Source organism: Hoplias malabaricus, chromosome Y (assembly GCF_029633855.1).
Source record: "Hoplias malabaricus isolate fHopMal1 chromosome Y, fHopMal1.hap1, whole genome shotgun sequence".
In the NCBI taxonomy this organism is placed as follows: domain Eukaryota; kingdom Metazoa; phylum Chordata; class Actinopteri; order Characiformes; family Erythrinidae; genus Hoplias; species Hoplias malabaricus.
In genome coordinates, this window is record NC_089820.1 from 84,869,452 (window position 1) to 84,893,980 (window position 24,529).

The window sequence follows — 24,529 nt, forward strand, 5'->3', positions numbered from 1 at the left end:
TTTGTACATGTGAAGACAAAATTGAAGCAAATGTTCAAGTTCAAGAAGTTTATTGTCATTTCAGCAGTATACAGTGTTTACAGTACACAGTGAAACGAAATAGCGTTCCTCCAGGACCAAGGTGCTACATAAAACAATACACAACATTAAAGTGCATCTAGTGCAAACACAACACAGTGCATACACATTAAAGTGCAAAAGACATGGCTAATAAAATAAAAAACAATATCCATACAATACAATACAAGACAATACAAAATCATAAGTACGGGGGGGGGGGGGGGGGGGGGTGGGACACTGCAATTTGAAGTGTATGTGTGCTGTAAACAGTAACTTGATGTAACCATGATATAAACAGGATATGTGTAAACATTACACTCATTTTCAGTATTTAATTTTCAGTCCAACAAACCAGTGTTTTGTGAAGTTGTGTGTGTGTGTGTGCGCTTCTTCAGTCCAGTCTCAGTCTCTAGGTGTTCAGGAGTCTGATAGCATGTGGGAAGAAGCTGTTACGGAGCCTGGATGTGAGGCTTGAATGCTTCGATACCTTTTTCCAGACGGCAGTAGGTTGAGGAGTGTGTGTGAAGGGTGTGTGTGATCTCCCACAATGCTTTGCAGGTGCAGCGAGTGGTGTAGATGTCTGTGATGGAGGGAAGAGACACACCGATAATCTTCTCAGCTGTCCTCACGATCCGCTGGAGGGACTTGCGATCTGCCACAGTGCAGTTCTCAAACCAGACAGTGATGCAGCTGGTCATGATGCTCTCGTTGACTCCTCTGTAAAAAGTGCTCAGCTGAAGGGAGACAACACGATTGTTGCAAAATACTAAATTTGTTTTTATGTACAGAGTACTATTAAATTGGCCAGTGACAACATATGAAATAGTCACTTAGTATATTTTCAGTGAAATAAAGGTTTAAGAGAACTAACAAATCACAGATAGATATTTTTACAGCACCTAACAGTCTTGCATTATATATGCAGATATGTTGAGAATTTGTTTTTCTGAGATAAAACAAATATATGAAATCAAAAGGACAATACCTGCTGATCTCTTCCTGTGACGGCAATAAAAAAATATTACCATGAAGATGATGATAAGGATAACAGCAATGATGATGATGATGATGATGATGGTAAGAATGTTGACCATGGCATTTGTCGTACCTAATGAGAGGGGGAAGGAGGAAGGGTTTGAAACAGAAATATAGAGTTGCTCCCAATAATGTGGTGCATTTGGGATTGAGCATGAGTGCACACCTTTATGCAAACAGCGTTGAAAAAGTGTTCTCATATCCAAAACATCTTGGATCAACTGACTGGATTACTGTGGTTACAGATGATGGAGCTGCCTCTCATAAACAGGGAAAATGTAATGCCTTCATGTGATATCTCATACGGCCTTTCACAAGTTTCATTATAACAGCTGGAGTTGATGAAGAGGTTTTGACTTTTACAGGAAACAGTGATGTTACAGGTGTCATTTTTTAGTCTCCACTGGATCTGAGGTACACAGATATATTTTCATATCACTACACAGCTATTTAATACAACAGACAATGAGATGACAGATGATTTGTTAGCAATATTTATTTTTATTTTGGTAATCAGATGAAGTGTCTGCTGGTGCTTTATTTTGGGTCTTTTAAAATGGAGTGTGGCAAAATGGAAGACTGTTCTGTGGTCAGATGAGTCACAATTTGAAGTTCTTTATGGAACACTGGGACGCTATGTCATCCAGACCAGAGAGGACAAGGATAACCCAAGTTGTTATCAACGCTCCGTTCAGAAGCCTGCATCACTGATGGTATGGGGTTGTATGAGTGCTTGTGGCATGGGCAGCTTGCATGTCTGGAAAGGCACCATTAATGGAGAGAACTATGTTCAGGTTCTAGAACAACATATGCTCCCATCTAGACGTCATCTCTTTCAGGGAAGACCCTGCATTTTTCAACAAGATAATGCCAGACCACATTCTGCAGCAATCACAACATCATGGCTACGTAGGAGAAGGATCCGGGGACTGAAATGGCAGCCTGCAGTCCAGATCTTTCACCTGTAGAGAACATTTGGCACATCATAAAGAGGAAGGTGCGACAAAGAAGGCCCAAGACGATTGAACAGTTAGAGGCCTGTATTAGACATGAATGGGAGAGCATTCCTATTTCTAAACTTGAGAAACTGGTCTCCTTTGTCCCCAGACGTGTGTTGAGTGTTGTAAGAAGAAGGGGGATGCCACACAGTGGTAATAAATGGCCATGTCCCAACTTTTTTGGGATTTGTTGATGCCATGAAATTTTGAAACAACATATTTTTCCCTTTAAAATGATACATTCTCTCAGTTTAAACTTTTGATCTGTGATTTGTGTCCTATTCTGAATAAAATGTTAGATGTTGGCACCTCCACATCATTGCATTCAGTTTTTATTCACAATTGATTTAGTGTCCCAACTTTTTTGGAATCCGGTTTGCATTTGGATTTCCAAGCAATGGGACCAGTCTGTGAGAAGGAATCAGTCTAGGCTTTCGGCAAGTCATATTTGTAACAGTGTGAGCAGTGGACTGATCTTAATCAGTTATTAGAAATACAAAATAACTCCAAGCCACTGAATTTTATTTTAATTATTGGATTCATTAAATCTATGTCTTGTTTGAGCTTCAGGGCTCATGTTCAATCAGGAATAGCTACAAATATTTCTATGCACCAGCCTTAGCTAAATGCTAACATACAATTAGAAACCCCATAAATATGTCAATAATGCTGACGATATAATGACAGTAGATCATTCAACTTCAACAAGATGTCCTTTACTCAGTGTTTACTCAATTATTATAAAAATTAATCTTTATAACATTGCTCACAATCTTCAGATACATCAGGTTGGAAAAGGAGTGTGAAACTGACGTTACAAAGCATTTATTCATATGTTGCATGCAATTGCACATTTACATCAGAGAGGTTTCATTATGCTGCATTGAATACACTCTCAGAACAAAAGGTACGGCAGAGGTACGTTATTGTCACTAAAGTTACAAACAGTGTAAATGTACATTTTAAAGGTAGCAGTGGTGTTAAAGTCCAGTTGTTTTCCCTAAAGTTATGTTACATTTCCTTCTCCAGAAGTAGAGGGGGATATTTATAATCTTTCGTTATAGAACTCTGTACAATAAAATAACATAATATAAGTCCTGGGAATGAAGTGAATTGTATAAAATCAACAATTTAAAAATGTGTTTACAATTATTTACAGTTATGTTCCTAATTAAAGACACTGAAATATGCCTTTGAGGGTAACACGTGTGGTGTAGTCAGGTGTGTGGGGTTGTTTTCTAGATTTCATAAATTGTTAACCTGCAGATGATGATTATTATTTTTAATATAATCATTATTATAAATTTAGTGGAACAGTCAGGTTTTTTAGACTCTACATATCAACATATGGGAGGGTTTTGGGAGGGTTACTGTTAAAATGTATTCTGTTACAGAAAAAGAAACTATACATGCAATAAAATGTATTTTGTAACATTCCATTACATGACTCAATATGAGCATTGTATTCTGAAAACTTTAGAATACCTCAGCATTTTAAAACTGTGAATGTGGAAGTCACACCCTGTTTTTAAGAAGAATATGGTGTTATCAAGTATTGAATAATTCTGGCTATCTGTACATCTGATTTGGCGCTGGTGTAGAATGACAGGACTTATCTCCACCAGTGTAATCAGTGCGAACGGTTCCATAGGAGGCAGGGTGAGGTGCAGTAACAAGCATAGAGATGAAATATGAAGGTCCTCAGCTGGAAAGTTAGAAGCCAAAAGCAACGAGGCTGCATGTGAGAGGGTGAATTGAATTTGAGGTGGCGTAAAGTGCCTGAGTGCTTGGTAGGGGGGCTGGTCCAAGGCAACGCCTGAGAAGATAGCATAAGCTAGAACTTAGGGGCTCAGAGCAGTGTGATTGCGAAGAGGAGAGAATGGGTTGAAGGTCCATGGCAGTACCTGATACAGAGTGAGGGCTGAAAAAGATCCAGCTGGAGAGAGTGCAAGCCGTACAGTGAATGCAGGGCGCTGTTTGTTTGTTGAATAGGGGCATCAGCAGAAATGACCCAGCGCGTAGAGGTGGGCAGATTGATCCAATAATTGATAATATTGATACCAATGCTTGTATTGGTATTGATCAATACTTGTGTAAAAAGATCGATACGCAAGCTTTTTTTCTCTCCTGCTGCTCTCCCGCTAAAGTCTGTGTGTTAACTCAGTACAGAGCTTTTGCTGTTACTCCGTCACATTGCAAAGAGTAGCGTGTTTACTTGGCATCCCAGTATCGCTGATGTAGTGAAGCAATCAGTCGATATACATCTCCTGAAATAAGTGAAGCAAGTTTGTCCGACACGGATATGACATGAATTTGCAGAGTATATAGGGCTGAGAGGAGGAATTTGGGCATGGTCCCACTTCCAAAATTATGTTATTACATAACTTCAATAACGCTGTTATGTATATACCGCTACTCCCAACACTGCATATAAACTACAAGTAGTGACACATCCTATTGTACCCTGAAAATAACATTTATGGAAAAAAAAATTTAAAATAAGAAGAATAAAGGGCAATTAAAATACCCTCGTGACATTAATACCTTCACATATTAAATACAAAACACAGTAGAAGAACAAATGGTTCAAGACAGATTAGCTCTCACTAACATTATTAACCATTAAGTGACTAAGCCCAGCAGTTGCATGATACTTTTGGCCACCAGGCTCTATGTAAACAAAGAAATATAAAAGTACACAAAATATTAAATAAACACACAATGCACAGCTATTAAAGTGTAATTCCATTTACAACTACACTCTCAGAAAAAAAGGTACGGTAGAGGTACAATGTTGGTCACTAAACTGTGTAACTGTACCTTTTAAAGGTACAACAGTGTTTAAAAGTCCAGTTTTGTTCCTTACAGGTACAATACATTCCCTTCTCCAGAAGGAGAGATACATTTTTGGAACCTTTCGTTATAGAACTGTGTCATATAAAAAAAAAAAACATAATAAATGTCCTGGGGATGAAATAAACACAACTTTAAAATCTACTAATCTAATTATAATAAAATAAGGTAGAATTATGTTCCCTGATTAAAGGTACTAATATGTACCATTGAGGGTACCACCAAAAGGCAGACTTTCTGACAGTGTAGGCAAAGCTTTACACATCAACTTTGAGCAGAATTGTCAATTAATTAAACATAAGTTCACACATAAATAGAGCAAATGGTGCAAAGCAAATGTTAGCTCTCACTTTAACATTATTGATAACAGTTAATCCCTGAAGTATATGTCATTGCATGTATTTGTTTATCTGGCTTTTGTTGTAAACAGTGATAAACCTAACAAAAATTAATAAAATTAAATTAATACATTTGTTCCATTATCTTTTAAGTCACAAAATATGGCTAAAAATATATACAGAAAATATCTTCTGTATTATACAAAAGCAATTTTAATCAAATTCATTAATTGTCTTTTGTTTAAATTTCCTGTATGTAACTTGTCCATTTACATGCATTCCTCAATTTGGAGGAACTTTCCAAAATCTTTGGTATTTTCATTATTCAAATATCTTGGCTAGAGGCAGCAGTAAAAACAGTGGTTTAATTTTTCACAGTTATCCAGTTGGCCTTCATTCATCCATTCATTCTTCATTCATTGACTTTCTGGGTTTTGAAACTGTGGCATAAACTGTCTCAGGCATCGGCGATTTCTATACAAAAGGACAATGGAAAAAAAATACAGCGAGTAATACTTCAATAATAAGAAGAGTGTTCACGTGTTCACTGCCACACCACAGTTGGGTTAAATTCAGTCTCGGTTCTGTTTCTCTGAGCAGATGGTGTCATGGCGTGACAGAGTTTACTTGGAAAAGGGGCATTACCTCAGCAGAGACTCAAAATACACCAGGTACATTATCCAGGCATGGTTTTGTTAAGTTATTTTATAATTCTACCATTAATTTGCATTTTAACCAACAAAATGATCATAAGCCCTCAGAGCAGCAACAGAGTTTGTTCAAAGTTCATTAACAGAATTAGTGACATTTAGATGTTCTCACCATATCAGGCACTGATTCATACGTGTTAGTTGGAGTTGTTGGGTCCGTCTGCTGGGTAGTTTCAGGAAAAGATAAGACATGGTTAATTAAAAACAGTATTCACAGTAATTATATATGATTCAAGTCAACTACATGATGATTCAATATGATATTAATATGATTGTACTATCATACTCTATCACAGAATACTATCATAGACTATGAAGTCTCCTACACCTTGGTTACTTTCTGAAACCTTTCTTTTTGAAAAAAAAATAGCTCATGATCATCTTGTTACTTCACGTTGTGGAAAACAGGTTTCAAGCAAAAATCTACTTAAATTCTTAAACTCAATCAGAGTTGAGCTGTAAAGCCAGTTTGCATTAAACTGAACAAATCCGACAGACATTATGGGATGGAAGAGCATGGAGGTTTACAATCGTACTTTTTAAAATAATATTCTCACTTACTACTTTTTTTAAGGAGACTTTATTTACAGACTTTAATTTCATTTCTAATTTTGTACGGAGCAGACAGCATTTGCCATTTGTTATTTTTGTGGAGACAATCATATATACAGTATATGCCTGTCACAAGGTGGGTGGAGTCGTGCTACCAGGCGGTTGTGACAGTCAAATTCCACAGGCACAGTGTTATTTTCGAATGCATTTACCTTAAAAACATGCTTGTATTTAGACTGTCTGGCCCTAGCCCTTAGCAAAATAAAATGGTTTTATTTTTAATTTTTTTTTTTGAAGAAACTATTCTATTGTGACAGTTACAGAATCACAGTTTGTATCCATCCATCTATTCATCCATCCATCCCTTATCTGCCAATTATCCAGGCCCAGCTGGTGGGGGCAGCAGTTCAAGCAAAGAACTGCCCAGCCTCCTCTTCCAGTTCCTCAGGGGGGATATTGAGGCATTCCCAGGTCAGACAAGACATACAATCTCTCTAGTGTGTTCTGGGTCATCCCCAGGGTCTCCTCCCAGTTGGACATGCTCTGACCAGATGCCCAAACCACCTCAACTGGCTCCTCTCAGAGTGGAAGTGATGTGGCTCCACTCAGTCTCTCCTTGATGTCAGAACTCCTCACCCTATCATTTCAGCCAGTTTTACCCACTATCGGTCATTACCCAAACTTCATGACCATAGATGAGTGTTGCTTTTTGGCTCAGCTCTCTCTTCACCATGACGGACTGGTATAGAGTACACATTACTGGTTTTCTGTGTCTTCAAGCACAATCTCAAGAGCATGGAGGAGATACAAGGACATGGGCCGTTACACAACGTTAGCTGAGAACACCAGATCCATCATTGGCACACTGTTCTCTTGAAAAGATAAAAGCAGCTTCACACTGAGCACATGTGACAGACAAAGAATCTGTAGACGCCATGATTAATGCTGTGCTGCCTGCAACATCATCCAACACGATCGATTTGGCTGTGGGTCAGTGGTAGTGTGGGGAGAAATTGTCAGGTTTACGCTGGTGCAGTGGGCCCTGGGTTCCTCCTGGTGCAGCACAATGGCCGAGCCTCATGTGGCCAGAGTGTGTAGTCAGGTCTTGGATGATGAAGTCATTGATGGCATTCACAGGATCCCATTTTCCCCAGAACTGAACCCAACTGAGAATCTCTGCGACAATGTCTCAATGCATCCAGACTGCTGTGGACTTCCCTGACGCCCTGATCCAGGTACGAGGCTATCCCCCAGCACACCATCCATTGTCTCATTAGGAGCAGCAGAGATCTGGTGTGTGATTTAAGTGTCTCCTTAATCATTTTGGGCAGTGTATTTGGCTTTTATAGCCCAGCTGCATTAACTAACCCAATTCCTACATAATTATCAATAAACACACACTGATCAATGAATTAATAAAAAGTAATGTATTAACAACTTTTTTTTATCTGAATAAAACTTCACCTGTTTTTCAGGACTTGGAGTGGTCTGACTGCGCTCTCTGGTACCTGAGGTTTGTGCTTTTGCCCCTACAACACTGTACAGAGTAGAAGGATGCTCCAGAGGAATATTCTCACCATTGGGCTGTAGACATGGTTACAATAAAGGATTTAAACACTGGCACGTACTAACAACACAACCTTCAGATTACAAGAATGAAAGTAATTATAGCACTTACTGATGTTAAATATCTTCAGGAATTAACGTCAATTCTTACCTGAACCTCTGCATAGAGAGTGTTTTCACACTGAGGAGCACCTATGCAGTTTTGAACGGAAAATACAAATTTAAGTCATAGATGGGACATAGAATATTTAGTCACCATACTTTAGTTATTTAGCCACAATGGTTGTAAAACAGTAATTTTACACTGACGTTGGCTCTAAATTGTTGTATTTGATACTTATGAATATATAAAGTCATCTGCTGATGATACTGAAACTTCTGTAAATATGTTTATATAATATGTATATAAGTTAAAAAGGGGGTGGGGGTAGTATGATGGGAATAAAAACTAAAAAACAGTGAACAGTAAATTTTGTTTAATTAAAAAAAAAAAGTTAAGTATATTATTCATATAGTCGTAGTGGATCTAGAACCCACCCAGAATCATTGGGGACAAGGCAGGAAGACCCCCACAGAGGGTGCCAGTCCATTACAGGGTATGAGGCACTCATTCAGTCACTGTTACACTCACATCTGTGGATGCTTTCACACAGCTAATCAACCTATGAATAAAGTTCTTTGGATTGTGTGAGGAAATCAGAGCTAATGGATGAAGCCTGTGCACATACAGGGGAAACACCTCAAACTCCTAGCAGACAGTGACCTGAGACAGGGATGGGACCCAGGACCCCTGAACCCTTGAGCTCTTACAGTGGTACTACATTCAGTACCAACATGCTGCCCATGAATCTGCCTTTTGAAATTAGATGCTCATTCCAGCACAACTCTATGGGGTCTTTCCTATTTTGTTTTAATGCTGCATTCACAGATGTTGAAGTTAAATATGCTACATGCACTTACACACCCATTTAAATATATACGTTGGCTTATTTGTACTTTTTGGTCTCGAGACTGATAAACATCCAGACAGTTTTTTGTCTTTGACCTTCGAGAACATAATAATTACTTGAAAGAAAACTATGAAAGTTTGACATCTCGGAAAGCTCTATACATTTCCACTTTTCATTGGTCCTTCCAAGATGGGCCAGCTTCTTCTAGACCTCCCTAGTCACTCTGTCTGCCCAGCTCCATGTAGCCTTGGTGTAACTCTGGATGTCCATTAATCCTGTTTTATCCAAGTGTTCACCTTTACAGCTTATGAAGGCTTTGACCCTTTATCCGTGAGGAAGCCCCCCCCTACTTGCTCCATGCTGGTGTCCTTTATGGGAAAGAGGCACCTTTGGCTCATCCAGAACACAGCAGCTCAGTTGGTCTTAAATCTTCCAAAGTCCCCTCACATGTTACTGAAGTATTTCCTTCCCTTGCTTCTAATAACTTTTCATTCAGATTTAAAAACCTGGTGATCACCTAAAAAAGCCAAGAATGGACCAGACCCTCTCTACCTGATTGCAAAGTTCAAAGTCTGATTTATGCTTTGAGTGCTTTGAGCTTCAAAAAGGGCTTGGCTTGAAGCATCATCCAAATCACATGGGACACAAGCTTCAGTACTATTCTCTGTCCTGGCTCCCAGAATGTGGAATTAATTTTCACTGGATTTTATTTTACTTTAAACACACTTTAATCACTAATACTGCATTTATTATATCAAATTGAATCTTTTTGATAGGGATGGATGGAAGGTTGGATGGAAGGAGCCAATGAGAGTCTTGTGTGAACAGACACTGATTTTCAATGAGAGGAACTTCAGAGACTGGCCTTCAGTCTCTGTTGTAGTTTATTCCAAATGTGTTTGATGTGGTTGAGTTCAGGGATCTGTGCACGCATGCCAAGTTCTTCCGAATCAAACTAAACTAACAATTTCTTGTACCTTGCATTGTGCACTGGGGCACAGTAATACTGGATACAGGAATAGAAAAAAGGGACTTCCCCAAACTGTTCCCACAAATTTGGATGCATGCAGTTTTTCAAAATGTCCTGTTTTGCTGAAATGTGCGTTGCCCCTAGTAAACAACCCCATATCATTATCCCTCCTTCACCAAACTTTACAGTTGGCACAGTGCAATCAGCTAAGTAATGTTCTCCTGGCATTTGCCAAACCCACATTCATCCATCAGACAGGGAAGACAGTCTGATTCCTCCCTCCACAAAACACGTTTTCACTGCTGCAGTTTCTAGAGTTGGTGTGATTTACAGCAATCCATCTGAAGCTTGCCATTTTGCTTGGTTATGAAAACCATGCCATGCAGCTTCTGGTCTTAAGTTTTATGCTGATGTTTAAGCCGGAAAAGATTTTAAACTCTGTAGTTATTGAGGCAGCAGGGCATGGTGACTTTTACACACTGTGTTCCTCAGCACTCAGCGCCCCGTTACAGCACACTGTAGTGTTATGTTGTCTTCCCCTTAGTGGGTAAGTTGATCTAAAGGCTTCCACTTTTCAGTAATATAACTCACATTTAAATGTGGAACATCTAGAAAGGATGAAATTTCACAGTTGACTTGTTCCAGTGGTGGCATTCAATTACAGTACCACACTCAAATTCATCTTTAGAACACATTCTCTCACAAATGTTCATGAAGGAAGATTACATGGCTAGGCTCTTGATTTTATACACCTGTGGCAATGGGTCTGAATAAAGCACCTGAATTCAGTGATTATGAAGTGTGTCACATGTTTTGTCCATATAGTGTGTAATAAGTATGTAAGTATTCTTGAAAGTGTTCTATGGCATTTTGTAACACAATAGATATTTAACCTTGGAAAAACTCTATGTAGTCTGAATCCAGGAAACTAGCACATCATGCTCATAAAATTGTCTGAATTGTTTTCCAGTTGAAATCTTATGTTAGACATGGTGCACTTTATTTTTATCATTTTATTACATTTCATTTACTTAGTGCCAAAATGATCCAATTTGCCTTGGAATAAATTATAGAAAAATAGGACTGACCTTCTAATATTCACAGAAAAATAATGTGACTGTAAATTACAAGTTAGAAGGCCATGTAAAATTTAGATTAGATTTAGACTTAAATATAAAAAATACTGTGAAATAATCTTTAATTTATATACAGGGTGTGGTAGCTCATAAAAAACATGTTTGTTTGCAACATAGTTGGGTAATATATGTTTTTAGAGAAATAGTTTGAAATAAAAAAGACAATACCTGTTGATTTTTTCTTCATGGCCCTGCTGACATATACAGCACACGCCACGAAACCCAGTAAACCCAGTAAACCAAAGACAGCCAAAAAAGGCCAGCTTGTTCCTGTGCCTTTTTTCTGCTTATTGTCGGAGCCTAATGGCATAAAAAAAGATTGTAAGTAATCATACAACAAAATTAAAAATGTTTTCTGATGTAAGGATGTACTTCAGCATGTGTTTACACCTTTGTCAACACAGACTTGGCTCATTTCCAAAACAGCCTTCTTCCAGCTGACGGGGTTGCTATGGTTACAGATGATGAAACTTCCATTGGTAAACAATGAAAGGACAATGGTTTTATTCCATGTCTTGTTCGTCTCTGGGCAGGTTTTGTTATAACACAAAGAGCTAATGGAGGAGTCATGACCACTGCAGGAGACGGTGATGTTACAAGGGTCACTGTTTGACTGCTCTGGGGATGAAGTAAGAACTGGAGCCTCCACTGGATCTGAGGTACACACACACACACACACACATAACTATACTTTTGTACATCACACACAGCAACAATAAAAATAATATATATATATATATATATATATATATATATATATATATATATATATATATAATTCTCTGTAATTTATTTGTGTTCATGTATATATCACACCTTCGTCCTGTCAGTCTGTTGTCCCCGCCATGTGCTTTATTTGCACATGGCTATGTTTTGTTTATATCCTTGTCTCCGCCCTCGTCCCGCCTCCTCGTCCGTGTCATGTGTTAACCCGTCCTCGTTATCTGTCCAGGTGTTTCTCGTTTGTGTCTGTATTTAAGCCCTATTGTGTCACGTCCTGTTTGTCGTACATTTCACCTTTGTTCAGTCGCGTTGGTTCACCTTTCACATTTCTCCTATGTCAAGTCAGTCGTGTTTTCTGTCTGTCTCCGAAGTTTCCTCTGTCGTCGTTTCGCTTTGTTGTCCGTCTGTCCCCGTTTACCCTGTTTATTTCTTAGTGTGTAGTTTAGTCTGTTTTCCTTTTGTTTAAAGTCTGTTTTGTTATTTTCAGTTATAATAAACGTGTTCTGTGTTTTAGCGAGTGCGTCCGCCCTCCTTCAGTCCGCACCCCTCAACCCTGACAGAATGTACGACCACAAGGACGCAGCTAGCACGGACTTTTACCTCAAGGGGTGTGCCGTTCGCCGGACTCGATTCCGCACAGGCCCCAAAGATCCTGTGGGGGAGGCTTTGAAAGCGGCCTCGGAATGGAGTCGCCGGCTCCAGCTCCTGCCTGGCGCTGTTCCGGATCCAATATCGGAGGAGTCGACTCGTGAATCGAGTAGTTGCGCCAGCGGGAGTCGAAAGAGTCGGCGGAAGAAGCGTGCTGGAGTCCCCCCCTCGCTGGAGGATTACCCCCTCAGGTCCGGGGAAATTTTTGGGGGGGCGTTAAGGGTAGGGGCTGTTAGCCTCACCTCCGTAGCTCTGAGGTCGGAGGCTAACAGGGGCGCACCTCGAGGGGATCTAATGGGTGCGCCTGTGAAACCCCCTAAACCCTTTACAGCTCCAGCGCGATCCCGGCGAGCAGCACAAACCCCTGTCCTCGAGAGCGCGGCACCTCCAGCCGCGCCTGTCTTCGTGAGCGCGGCGCGCGCCTCTCCTGTCTTCGTGAGCGCGACGCGCGCCTCTCCTGTCTTCGTGGACGACGTTGCAGATTCCTCTGCCTCCGTGGACGTCGTCGCACATTCCCCAGTCTCCGTGGACGACGGCGCAGACTCCTCTGCCTCCGTGGTCGTCGTCGCACGTTCCCCAGTCTCCGTGGACGACGGCGCAGACTCCTCTGCCTCCGTGGACGTCGTCGCACGTTCCCCAGTCTCCGTGGACGACGTCGCAGATCCCTCTGCCTCCGTGGTCGTCGTCGCACGTTCCCCAGTCTCCGTGGACGACGGCGCAGACTCCTCTGCCTCCGTGGACGTCGTTGCACGTTCCCCAGTCTCCGTGGACGACGGCGCAGACTCCTCTGCCTCCGTGGAAGTCGTCGCACGTTCTCCAGTCTCCGTGGACGACGGCGCAGATTCCTCTGCCTCCGTGGACGTCGTCGCACGTTCTCCTGTGTCCGTGATGGCGGCACCCGCCGCTCCTGTGTCCGTGATGGCGGCACCCGCCGCTCCTGTCCCGGTGATGGCGGCACCCGCCGCTCCTGTCCCGGTGATGGCGGCACCCGCCGCTCCCCTCCCGGTGATGGCGGCACCCGCCGCTCCTGTCCCCGTGACTGTGGCTACGGCCTCTCCTGTCCCCGTGACTGTGGCTACGGCCTCTCCTGTCCCCGTGACTGTGGCTACGGCCTCTCCTGTCCCCGTGACTGTGGCTACGGCCTCTCCTGTCCCCGTGACTGTGGCTACGGCCTCTCCTGTCCATGTCCGTAGGTCGGCCCGAAGGACTTCAGGGCCGATCCCCAGAACTGTGCCCAGGCTGGTTCCTCAGACTGCCCCACAGACATTAGCCAGTCCTGGGCACCCCCCTGTTATATTGGTTCCCTTGTCTGTCCCTGTCCTGGTTCCCGTCTCTGTCCTTGTCCCTGTACCCGTGTCTGCCTTTGTGTCTGTCCCGGTCCCGGTCACTGTGTTTGTGTCAGTCCCTATAAATGTTCTTGTACCTGTTCCCCTGCCAAGTCCAGTCCAGTCCCCTGTCAGCCCTGTCCAGTCTACGTTTCAACCCTCTGTCCTGCCTCATGTCCAGTCCTCTGTCAGCCCTGTTCAGTCTCTGTCTCAAACCCCTGTCTTGTCTCAAGTCCCGTCTCCTGTCCAGTCTACGTTTCAACCCTCTGTCCTGCCTCATGTCCAGTCCCCTATCAGCCCTGTCCAGTCTATGTTTCAACCCCCGGTTCAGTCCCCTGTTAGTCATGTCCAGTCTTCGTATCCGTCCAATGTCCAGTCACCCGTCTTGTCTCCGGTCCAGTCTCTGTTTCAACCCTCTGTCTTGTCTCCTGTCCAGTCCCCTGTTAGTCCTGTCCAGTCTCTGTTTCAACCCTCTGTCGTGTCTCCTGTCCAGTCCCCTGTCAGTCCTGTCCAGTCCCTGTTTCAACCCTCTGTCTTGTCTCACGTCCAGTTCCCGTATCCGTCCAATGTCCAGTCACCTGTCTTGTCTCCGGTCCAGTTTCCCTTTCAATCCCCTGTCCAGTCTCCAGTCCCGTCTCCGTTTCAGTCTAGTGTCATGTTACCTGTCCTGTCTTCTGTCCAGTCACGTACCCCTGTCCAGTCTAACGTTCCTATCCTGTCCAGTGTCTTGTCACCAGTCTCTGCTCCCGTCCAGTCCCAGCACCAAGTCCTGTCACCTGTCCCGTCTTCTGTCCAGTCCCTGTTTCCATCCCGTGTCATGTCCAATGTCAAAAACCCTGTCAAGTCTCATGTGTCCACTCCCGTCATGTCCAGTCCGTTCCAGTCTTTTGTTACCTCCCTTTGTCAGTCACCTGTCATGTCCCAGGTCCCGTCTCGTATATTCGGTCCTGTTGTGTCCCCAGCTCCAGTGTCTGTTCCCGTATTGTCCTGAGTCCTGTCTCCCGTTGGTTTGTTGTCCTGTCTTGTTTTCCGTGCCCTCTCCTGTGCCAGCTCCTGGGGGGTTTAGGAGTACGCGCCCGGGAGTTGCGCGTTCTTGGGGGGGGGCATCTGTCACGCCTTCGTCTCGTCATGTCTGTTGTCCCCGGTCATGTGCTCTTTTTAGCACATGGCTATGTTTTGTTTATATCCTTGTCTCCGCCCTCGTCCCGCCTCCTCGTCCGTGTCATGTGTTAACCCGTCCTCGTTATCTGTCCAGGTGTTTCTCGTTTGTGTCTGTATTTAAGCTCTCTTGTGTCACGTCCTGTTTGTCGTACATTTCACCTTTGTTCAGTCGCGTTGGTTCACCTTTCACATTTCTCCTATGTCAAGTCAGTCGTGTTTTCTGTCTGTCTCCGAAGTTTCCTCTGTCGTCGTTTCGCTTTGTTGTCCGTCTGTCCCCGTTTACCCTGTTTATTTCTTAGTGTGTAGTTTAGTCTGTTTTCCTTTTGTTTAAAGTCTGTTTTGTTATTTTCAGTTAAAATAAACGTGTTCTGTGTTTTAGCGAGTGCGTCCGCCCTCCTTCAGCCCCTCGATCCTGACAGCCAAAATGAAAATAAAAAACTGAATGCATTTAGCATTTGCACTAAATTATCCAGTGGTGTGCATTATTTAAATCTTATATTCAATGGAAAATATTACATAGAAAATATAATTTAATTATTGATTTATTTTAAATAAATGCTCATTTTGTATTTGATGCCAGCAACACATTTGAAGAAAGTTGGGATGGGGAACAAAACACAGGTAAAGTTGTGTGATGCTACAAAAGAATCTAATTAGGTTAATTGGCAACAAGTTAATGACATGATTGGGTTTAAAAAGAGAATCTCAGAGAATCACAGTCTTTCAAAAATAAAGATGGGGAGGGGTTCACTATTATGGGGGAAAATAGTGAAAAAAATCAACAATTGAGCTTAAAACTGTAGAGAACCTGGGGATTTATTGAGAAAAACAGTCACACCGACGAACACTTTTGAGTCAGTGTTCTCCCTGTGTCAGTGTGGGTTTCCTCCAGGTGACTGTCTGTGAGGAGGGTGGTGTGTTCTCCCTGTGTCTGCGTGGGTTTCCTCCGGGTGACTGTCTGTGAGATGTGTGGTGTGTTCTCCCTGTGTCTGTGTGGGTTTCCTCTGGGTGACTGTCTGTGAGGAGGGTGGTGTGTTCTCCCTGTGTCTGCGTGGGTTTCCTCCGGGTGACTGTCTGTGAGGAGGGTGGTGTGTTCTCCCTGTGTCTGCGTGGGTTTCCGCCGGGTGACTGTCTGTGGAGTATGGTGTGTTCTCTCTGTGTCTGCTGGGTTCCCTCCGGGTGACTGTCTGTGAGGAGTGTGGTGTGTTCTCCCTGTGTCTGCGTGGGTTTCCTCGGGGTGACTGTCTGTGAGGAGTGTGGTGTGTTCTCCCTGTGTCTGCGTGGGTTTCCTCCGGGTGACAGTCTGTGAGGAGTGTGGTGTGTTATCTCTGTGTCTGCGTGGGTTTCCTCCAGACACACACTCACATCCTTCATGGACACGGGGAGAACACACCAAAATGCTCAAAGACAGTCCCCCAAAGCAGGGCTCGAACCCACCATCGCAGGACCCTGGAGCTGTGTTAACTAATGATTTATATTTCAAATCATATGTATGCAGCGGGGCGGCACAGTGGCGCAGCAGGTAGTGTCGCAGTCACACAGCTGCAGGGACCTGGAGGTTGTGAGTTCGATTCCCGCTCTGGGTGACAGTCTGTGAGGAGTGTGGTGTGTTCTCCCTGTATCTGCGTGGGTTTCCTAAGGGTGACTGTCTGTGAGGAGTGTGGTGTGTTCTCTCTGTGTCTGTGTGGGTTTCCTCCGGGTGACTGTCTGTGAGGAGTGTGGTGTGTTCTCTCTGTGTCTGCTGGGTTACCTCCGAGTGCTCTGGTTTCCTCCCACGCTCCAAAAACACACGTTGGTAGTTGGATTGGAGACTCAAAAGTGGCCGTAGGTGTGAGTGTGTGAGTGAATGTGTGAGTGTGTCGCCCTGTGAAGGACTGGTGCCCCCTCCAGGGTGTGTTCCCGCTTGGTGCCCAGTGATTACAGGCAGGCTCCGGACTCACCGCAACCCTGAACTGGATAAGGGGTTACAGATAATGAATGAAAGAATGAATGAAATTATAATGAGAGAAATTAAACGAATAGCTGTAAATTCACATTAACTTCCAGGATGTACAAGAGAGAGTTATGCAGGGGTCTTAGATTCAGATCCAGTTACTTCATCCAGTGTGTATCACAGTTACATATGTCTGCTTTTAATGAGTTGCTTTATAAAGATTTGTGAGAGAAGTAACAGCAGTGAGTATGATGGTATCTAACTCATTATTACTGTGAGTGTACATACCTTTAATACTCTTGTTTAAAAGGTTAACTGAGTGAAAATAATGTGTCTCAGAATGAACTGCTGACCTAGACACACTGACCAAACCAGCACTGTTTTTCTTTAATGTTATTTCAGTCTTTATATGATAAATGTTATATTAATGCTTCACTGAGCGCATTTCATAAAGTAACTGAGGCAGTAATTCAGGGTACACATCGAATTCACCAGTGTTAAATCAACACCATTAGTGTAAAAATGTACACTTGTCAACACTCTCAGTGTTAATTTAACACGGGTGAATTTGCTGTGTATCTTTGTAGTAGTATATACATGTAGGAGTAAACGGCTGTAGGGCCGTGGTAATGGATTAATATTTTGTCAAAAAAAAATTCTGTAAACTGCTGAATTTGAAACACAGAAAGTAGTAAATCTGTTCTGATGAAGCTCATTTTGTCATAGGTCTATATCTCAGTGCAGTTATTTTAAACAGGAAAAACTGTACACTGGAAAATGAAAAATGTATTGTGATTATTATCTTCTAATCATCTGACTCTTGTGGGGGTTGTGTGTAAAAGGGGAAATAACACACCACTGATTGAGAGGTTATCAGCTCAGTTTACAATAAAAATGCATTTTGTAGTTATACAATTACAGACAGTTCACCACCCAAACAGTTCCTGCAGTGTGGTGGGCCTACAGGTGCCCTGAAATCTGAATAACAGCGAAAGCAGCTAGGCTTTAGATGCCTTGCTTAATCAGCCCATCAGCTGTGGATTGAGTGATAAACTATAAGCAGAAAACAGTGCACACAAAGAAGAACTAGTGGTTATGACTTCTCTTCCACATTTACAACCACACTGTAAAGAACAGGAATGAAATGGTAGTGAAAAATGCCCAGAGAGCAGAATCTAGAAACTAGAGCTTTTTGCTCTGTCACCTTCTGATGTGAACGTACAGTTAGAGTTAAAGAATTACAATTTTAAAGCTGAGCACTGAACCATTTCTTAGTTTAAATGATAGTGATTCCAGTGTTTAATGGTCTGGGACACAGCACAGTGCTTGTTGCACCACCATGATACGCTGGTCAAATCTGCAACCCACTTTACCCCTCTACTGTGTTCCAGAGAAACACTAAAGCACAAAGCATGAACACACACTAGACACAGCACCAGTACATCACAGGGCACTCACACTTATTGACACTTTTGCATGGGCAATCCACATAACCAATCATGAATATTAACAAATATCTCAGCAGACAATTCGAGCAAACACTGCACCTCACTGTAGCAGAGTTATCCCTTTGCTGTTTGTTTACAGTGAGTATTGTATCATTGACATCATGTTCCAGTTCAGTCCATGGGTACAGTGTCATTAACACTAGAGGGGTACCATGCCCAAGTCCAACTGAACTGTACCCGGGCCCACCTCTTTACTTTTGTAGCCAAAACATGACATGGAAAAAAAACATGCATCAATTTTTAAACAGTACTCAAGCCACGGCCTGGAAAAACATTAACACACATAAACCTGGCTGTGATGACGTGCAGTCACTGAAGCTGTAAACTTTTGCTTGTGTCAGAGGGAAAAAGCACATCTAGCAAAAACAAAGAGCCAATCAGAAATATCAAACAAATAACTTCATACTGAAAATCGAAAACACATTTTTTAAGATTGTTTCAGAGAGAATGGCACAAGTAAAAAAAATAAAATAATAACCTTGGCTTGCTTTGTGCTTGGGGCGGGGGTGGTGTTGCACTATCCAGCAATCTCACGAAAATCTCAGTTTACATGTGCAAAAGTACAAATTAACTCAAATTAACACAAGTGTGTTAACAAAATAACACACTTATGGAGTAGCACTTATTTTACCACGACAACGAGCCCAGTTAGAGTAAAAGAAGCGGCATGGCTATGTTACCTGAGTTTGCAGATGGTGTATTTGTTTTTTTAATTGTGTTAGAATAATGACAGACTCAGGAAAACATATTTCACACTCACATTTTAAAGAGGGGCCAAGAGGAAGATGCCATGTCTTTGAAAATTCCAAGGCACATAAGCTGGATATCAGTCCCACCGCAGATGACAATCATCTGGATAAAAAACTTGCAGTAAAGGGTGGTGAGAGTGTCGTACTAGTAGAAACAAATTTTTTGGATACCATGGAATTCATTCATGACTTTATGTGACTTAATGAAAGTTAATCTCGCCCCTGCAGCACATACAGTACGAACACTTATTTTGCTAATAATGGGAGTTGCTCTTGCCTGGTACAAACTAGGATTTCATGAGTACCACATTATAGTTAACCAGTTTGGCCTCCATAAAGCCTTGTCATGATGTTATATGTTCTGTAAAGGAATGGTGCAGACTTCCTGAGACAACAACTTATAAAAGTCCCAAATTGCATGGTTTATGTTCGTCCATCCTGCTGACTATTATGAAGTCTTTTAAAGTTTGCCACATGAATATTGTCTTTTTTGTAGACCAGTTTTTGCTCTTCACAATTTCCACTATGATGCAAATGCACATGCACAGAACATACTTAAAAGTTATGATTGTGAAAGTAATTGGATATTGTTTTTCACAGGGCTATTAATCTTCTATATGAGGATTATTTAAAGGATTTCCCACCTCATTCAATCTGATAGAAATTGTATTCGGAATGGCCTCAATCTAAATAATCGATTGAGATTGTGTTACCAGTCGGATTATTAATGGATTATCAGGCTGCATGTAAACATGACCTATGACTCTAACATGCCTGGGAGTAAACTGAAAATACCTGGTAAAATGTCATGATTTGCTGATTTCCTACTTTAATATTAGAAATAATTTAATAACACTTTACAAGAATGGTACATTAATGTCAAGTACATAAGACAGTAATACGCATTACTAAATAGATAGAAAACCTCACAATTAATCATTAAGTAATCATAAGAAACAAGGGCTACCATTAATTAGCATTATTTGAGGTTTTTATAAAATGCTAAAATAATGCTAGTTCTTGTTTCTATCATGACTTACAGATTAACTGTGACTTTATATAATTGTTTATCAATGCTTATTTTTGTCTTATTACTTAATGCAGTCTTAGGTTCCATGAATTAATGTATCCTTATTGCAAAGTGTTTCTATTAATTTTAACATAGAGGGAAAAATGTAAACTTTACAATATTATATAACATATTACAGAATTTATAATGAATTTTACAATAGGCAGTGATATATTGAGGTATTTTCCCCAATTCATTTGATTCAGCAGGTAAACAGTAAAAAATATATTATTACTTATATTCTGGTGGAACATCTCACAACCAATTAGATTTAAGTGACAACAGGTCAGCGACAAGGTTGTGAATAAAAAGAGGCTGTCTTTGTAAAGACCAGTGAAGTTAAGATTTCATCATCTACAGAATATTCTTGATCATTAAATGGTTCAGAGAGTTTATATGCAAGGAACTTTGTTACATTATTAGTGAATGCATTTTGTCGCTGTATCCACAAATGCAAGTTAAAATTGTCATGCAACAAAGAAACTATGTACTGTGTAAAAAAGATCCAGAAATACTGCTGCTGTCTTTGGCCTGAGCTCATTTAAAAATTCCCTATCCTGATGATAAAGAGGACAGTACACAATTAGCCAGCATCCGGGTGGATGTCAAGCAAATTCTGCACATATTAAAGTGACATGGCCAGGGCTCTCAAGTCTCACACTTTGAGTGTGAGACACATGCATTTCAACATGCCACACATGGCATTTCTCATGCTGAGAAATGATTAACTTCGCAGCACAGAAATTAATCCTACTTTGCACTCCTACAGTCCTGAATTAGTGATCTATCGGCCAATCAGAACAACCCCCTCCCCCCACAACACGTAGGGTTTCCCACCGACAGAAAAATCCTACGACACCCCCCTTCCCCCCACCCCTATCTCACTCAAAGCAAACTTGAAAACTTGAGCACCCCTGTGAGGCACATCATGAAAAGATAAATACCACATAGAAGACCCTGAATTGTTGAGCAGCTGTAATGAATGTCGAGCAGCAACAGGAAAATATTTCACTTTCAAAACTACAGAAATCAGTCTCATTTCCCAAACACTTACACAGTGTTGTTAATAAAAGAGGTGAAGCTACACAGTGGTGAACATGATCCCACATTTTGGAAATGTATTGCTGGTATCAAATTAGATTTTGAGCATATTTTCAAAAAGCAAATATATTTCTTAGTTTAAAAATTTAATTATGAAATCAATTTGGAATATTTTTAAAGTAATTTTTGTTTTTATTTACATTGTGCTCAGTGTCTGAACATTTTGGAAACGTTAATAAACTAAAATCATTATTTTGGCTTAAAACCCACTGTAAAAGACAAAAAGATGTGCATGTTTACTGAATACGATACGAAGTTGTGTGATTCTTTTTTTTAAATATTCACATTTTGTAATCATTTCACAATAAAATTTAATTAGGTTCGTAAAGTACATGGGCTTATCACAGTCTTTCCCTCAGACTGCTGAGATGCCTGACTGATAATAAAAGCAGTGTTGTGACAGGACTGTGTTTATTTTATGCCTTGACTCCTTTTCTGTAACACTTACCCAACACTGAGAGCGTATACACTGCAACTACTGTGTCTTTTTCACCTGCTGCTATCGCTTCCCAGAGTCCACTATCAGTCTTCTGTAAGTTCTTCAGTGTCAAGCTGTAGGTTTCATTATTGAACTCAACTCTGTCTTTGAGACGAGAAGAGGGTGTGATGTCTTTATATTTCTTTGAATATTCTAGAATGTTTTCAGTTTTATTAAACTTCCAGAATAATGTTCTAAACTCTGGTAGAGGCTCCTGTGTGTGCAGCTGAACTGAGTCACCAACCAACACAAACACATCACTGCACTCTGTAGAGAAAGAAAACAGGAAATGTTTTGGTTATTTTCTGATCATGTATAGTATTTTATATTGCATATGTATTGCTATAGTTTATGTTGTAATCTGTTATATACAGCATAATAAAAAAAAACTGTTCAGACATTTTGGATGGAATCCACCAGAGGTGCTTTGCTGTCTTTGCTGTGTTTCTCCTTGTCCATATCTTAGTAACCAAACAGAACACAAGAGACCCCACTTTGGATATTATAGCAGCAATTAAAAAACACTTTATCAACCACCTAGGATACCATTGTAACGGCTTAGTCACCACCTTGAATACCATAGCATCCATCTGAAATAGCTAAGCAACAGCTTAGTAACATCTCAGCACCTACCTGGAAACCATAGCAATGGCCTAGCCACATCTTAGCCACCACTTTTTATACCATAGCAACCACCTGGGATAGCTTAGCAACAGCTTAGTAACATCTCAGCACCTGCCTAGGATACCATAGTGATGTCTTACCAACACCTTAGCACCCATCATATAATAGATAACATAGATAAAGATAACATTTTTAGTGCCAGGCTGTGTGTTACAATCACTTTGTAGGAATAGCTGAGGCAAAATCTTAGCAACCATCTCTCATACTATATCAACAGCTTATGAACTCCTTAACAACCACCTATGATAGCAGCCAAACAAAATGTTAGCAACCACTTGGCATACCATAGCAATGGCCTAGCAACCACCTGGGATATCAGTTACATTACTACCAAAAGCCAAATCTACAACAGTTTAATAGATATAATAGTTCAGGCATTACCTGCCATGAAATTTGATTTTTGTTGGCACATGGACTTTTGTGATTGATCTGCTCCCTTAAATTTCACGTACAATTTATCTTGAAAGACACAATCGTTTCTCTGTTTTTGTTTTTTTTTTGCACATTACAGGGTGTGTTGTAAGTGCATCCAGAGACAAAGCCTTGTTATTTAGAAACTGAGGGAGTGAGGATAGCAATAGACATGTTCAAGATGAGCTGGTCCTCATGTCAGAGTAACAAACTAGTGACAGGAGAGGCGTCAAGATGAGAGCTGTGTAGTTAGATTTTTTATCTGCAGCGTGCCAAGTGATCCAGCACCCTCTGGACACTCATTTTAGATTTAATATTTCTTTGAAGAATATAAATCATTTAGCAGGGGATTATCATTATCATTAAGTGCTCCTTGATTCAGTGAGTTTTTATTTACACCATTGTCTACTGACCATAAATAAATAAATAAATAAATAAATAAAAATTCACTGCGGAGAACATTGTACAAGTGATATATATTGTTCATTTTCAAAAAAAAATAATAATACAGGAATTGTTTGAAGTCTGTGCAGAGTTTTATATTACAGATTTTCACTTTGCACAAGTAACTGATGCGACTTGGACAACGAAATGATTGAAGAAAAACCCTTTTTTGAAGTTTCTTCACATTAATTAAAATGAGAAGAAAATCAAAATATGAAAAGGCTGTTCCACCAGGAATCCCCTGTTACCTCACTCTGTTTCTGATGTAATGTCACTGTAATAACTTAGTAATCACTTTTTTGGATGATGTACGAATAGCAGTGGTGAGGACTGAATAAACAGCAGAAAAACTTTAATGAAGCAGAGAGTTTAAGGTTAAGAAATCTCCCTGAGACTAAAGCAGTGGCCCTGATCAGGGGATGTCCTGCTGAAACATTTTAACTGTGTTAACTTGCACTTTAACTGCACAGAAGCTTGTCTGAGCCACTGTTTAAGAGAGTTTTAAAACACCTCCTTGATAATTTATTTTAAATATAATTTATGTATAAGTTTTAACATAATTCATTTATAAATTATAATATAATTTAATACAGTAATGTTAACAAATCAGTTAAAGAAAGTAAGCAAAGTGAACAACAGTGTTTTTAAATCTCTGTAGTGTTCAGTACTAACAGTAAATGTAACTATTCAGTGTTTAAATCATAAAATACAGTTTATTTTAATACAGTGAGGCGTGAGTTTTTAACTTAATGATTTCATAACTTTACTTGAATTGTAATGTGAAAAAGACTAAAGCCTGATAATAATTTGATGTGAATCTGAATAATCTGAGGCAGAAAATTAGAATTTAGAAGAGTATTTACCTGTGAATGGGAGCGCAAAACATAGAATAATGATAATGATGATCTCCATTTTACTTTGTGAGTAAAGCCAGGAAATACATTCTGGGGAACTGAAAATGGTGACTTACATTAAGACCTCCTCTTTCTGAATGTTGAAGACGGAAGTATTGTCAAACCTTGTACTAAATACATATAAATATACATTTAAATAACAGTAATATACAAGGTTTGGCTTCCTCTGTTCAAGCAGAATATTTTAGCCAAGGCGGGAATACACCCTGGAGG

General features: G+C 40.7%; 1 protein-coding gene across 1 annotated transcript; it reads right to left on the minus strand.

Annotated features, from left to right (window-relative positions):
- Nucleotides 1-251: 251 nt before the first annotated feature.
- On the minus strand, nt 252-24,314 carry LOC136678579 (SLAM family member 5-like). Its single transcript, XM_066656620.1, has 10 exons — nt 24,266-24,314; nt 21,834-22,130; nt 11,559-11,822; nt 11,337-11,468; nt 8,264-8,304; nt 8,011-8,130; nt 6,107-6,157; nt 1,262-1,504; nt 1,046-1,168; nt 252-794 (listed from the first exon to the last, which is right to left on the minus strand). Exons 1-8 carry the CDS (start codon nt 24,312-24,314, stop codon nt 1,313-1,315), a joined length of 1,146 nt encoding a protein of 381 aa, XP_066512717.1. The 3' UTR covers nt 252-794; nt 1,046-1,168; nt 1,262-1,312.
- Nucleotides 24,315-24,529: the final 215 nt, after the last annotated feature.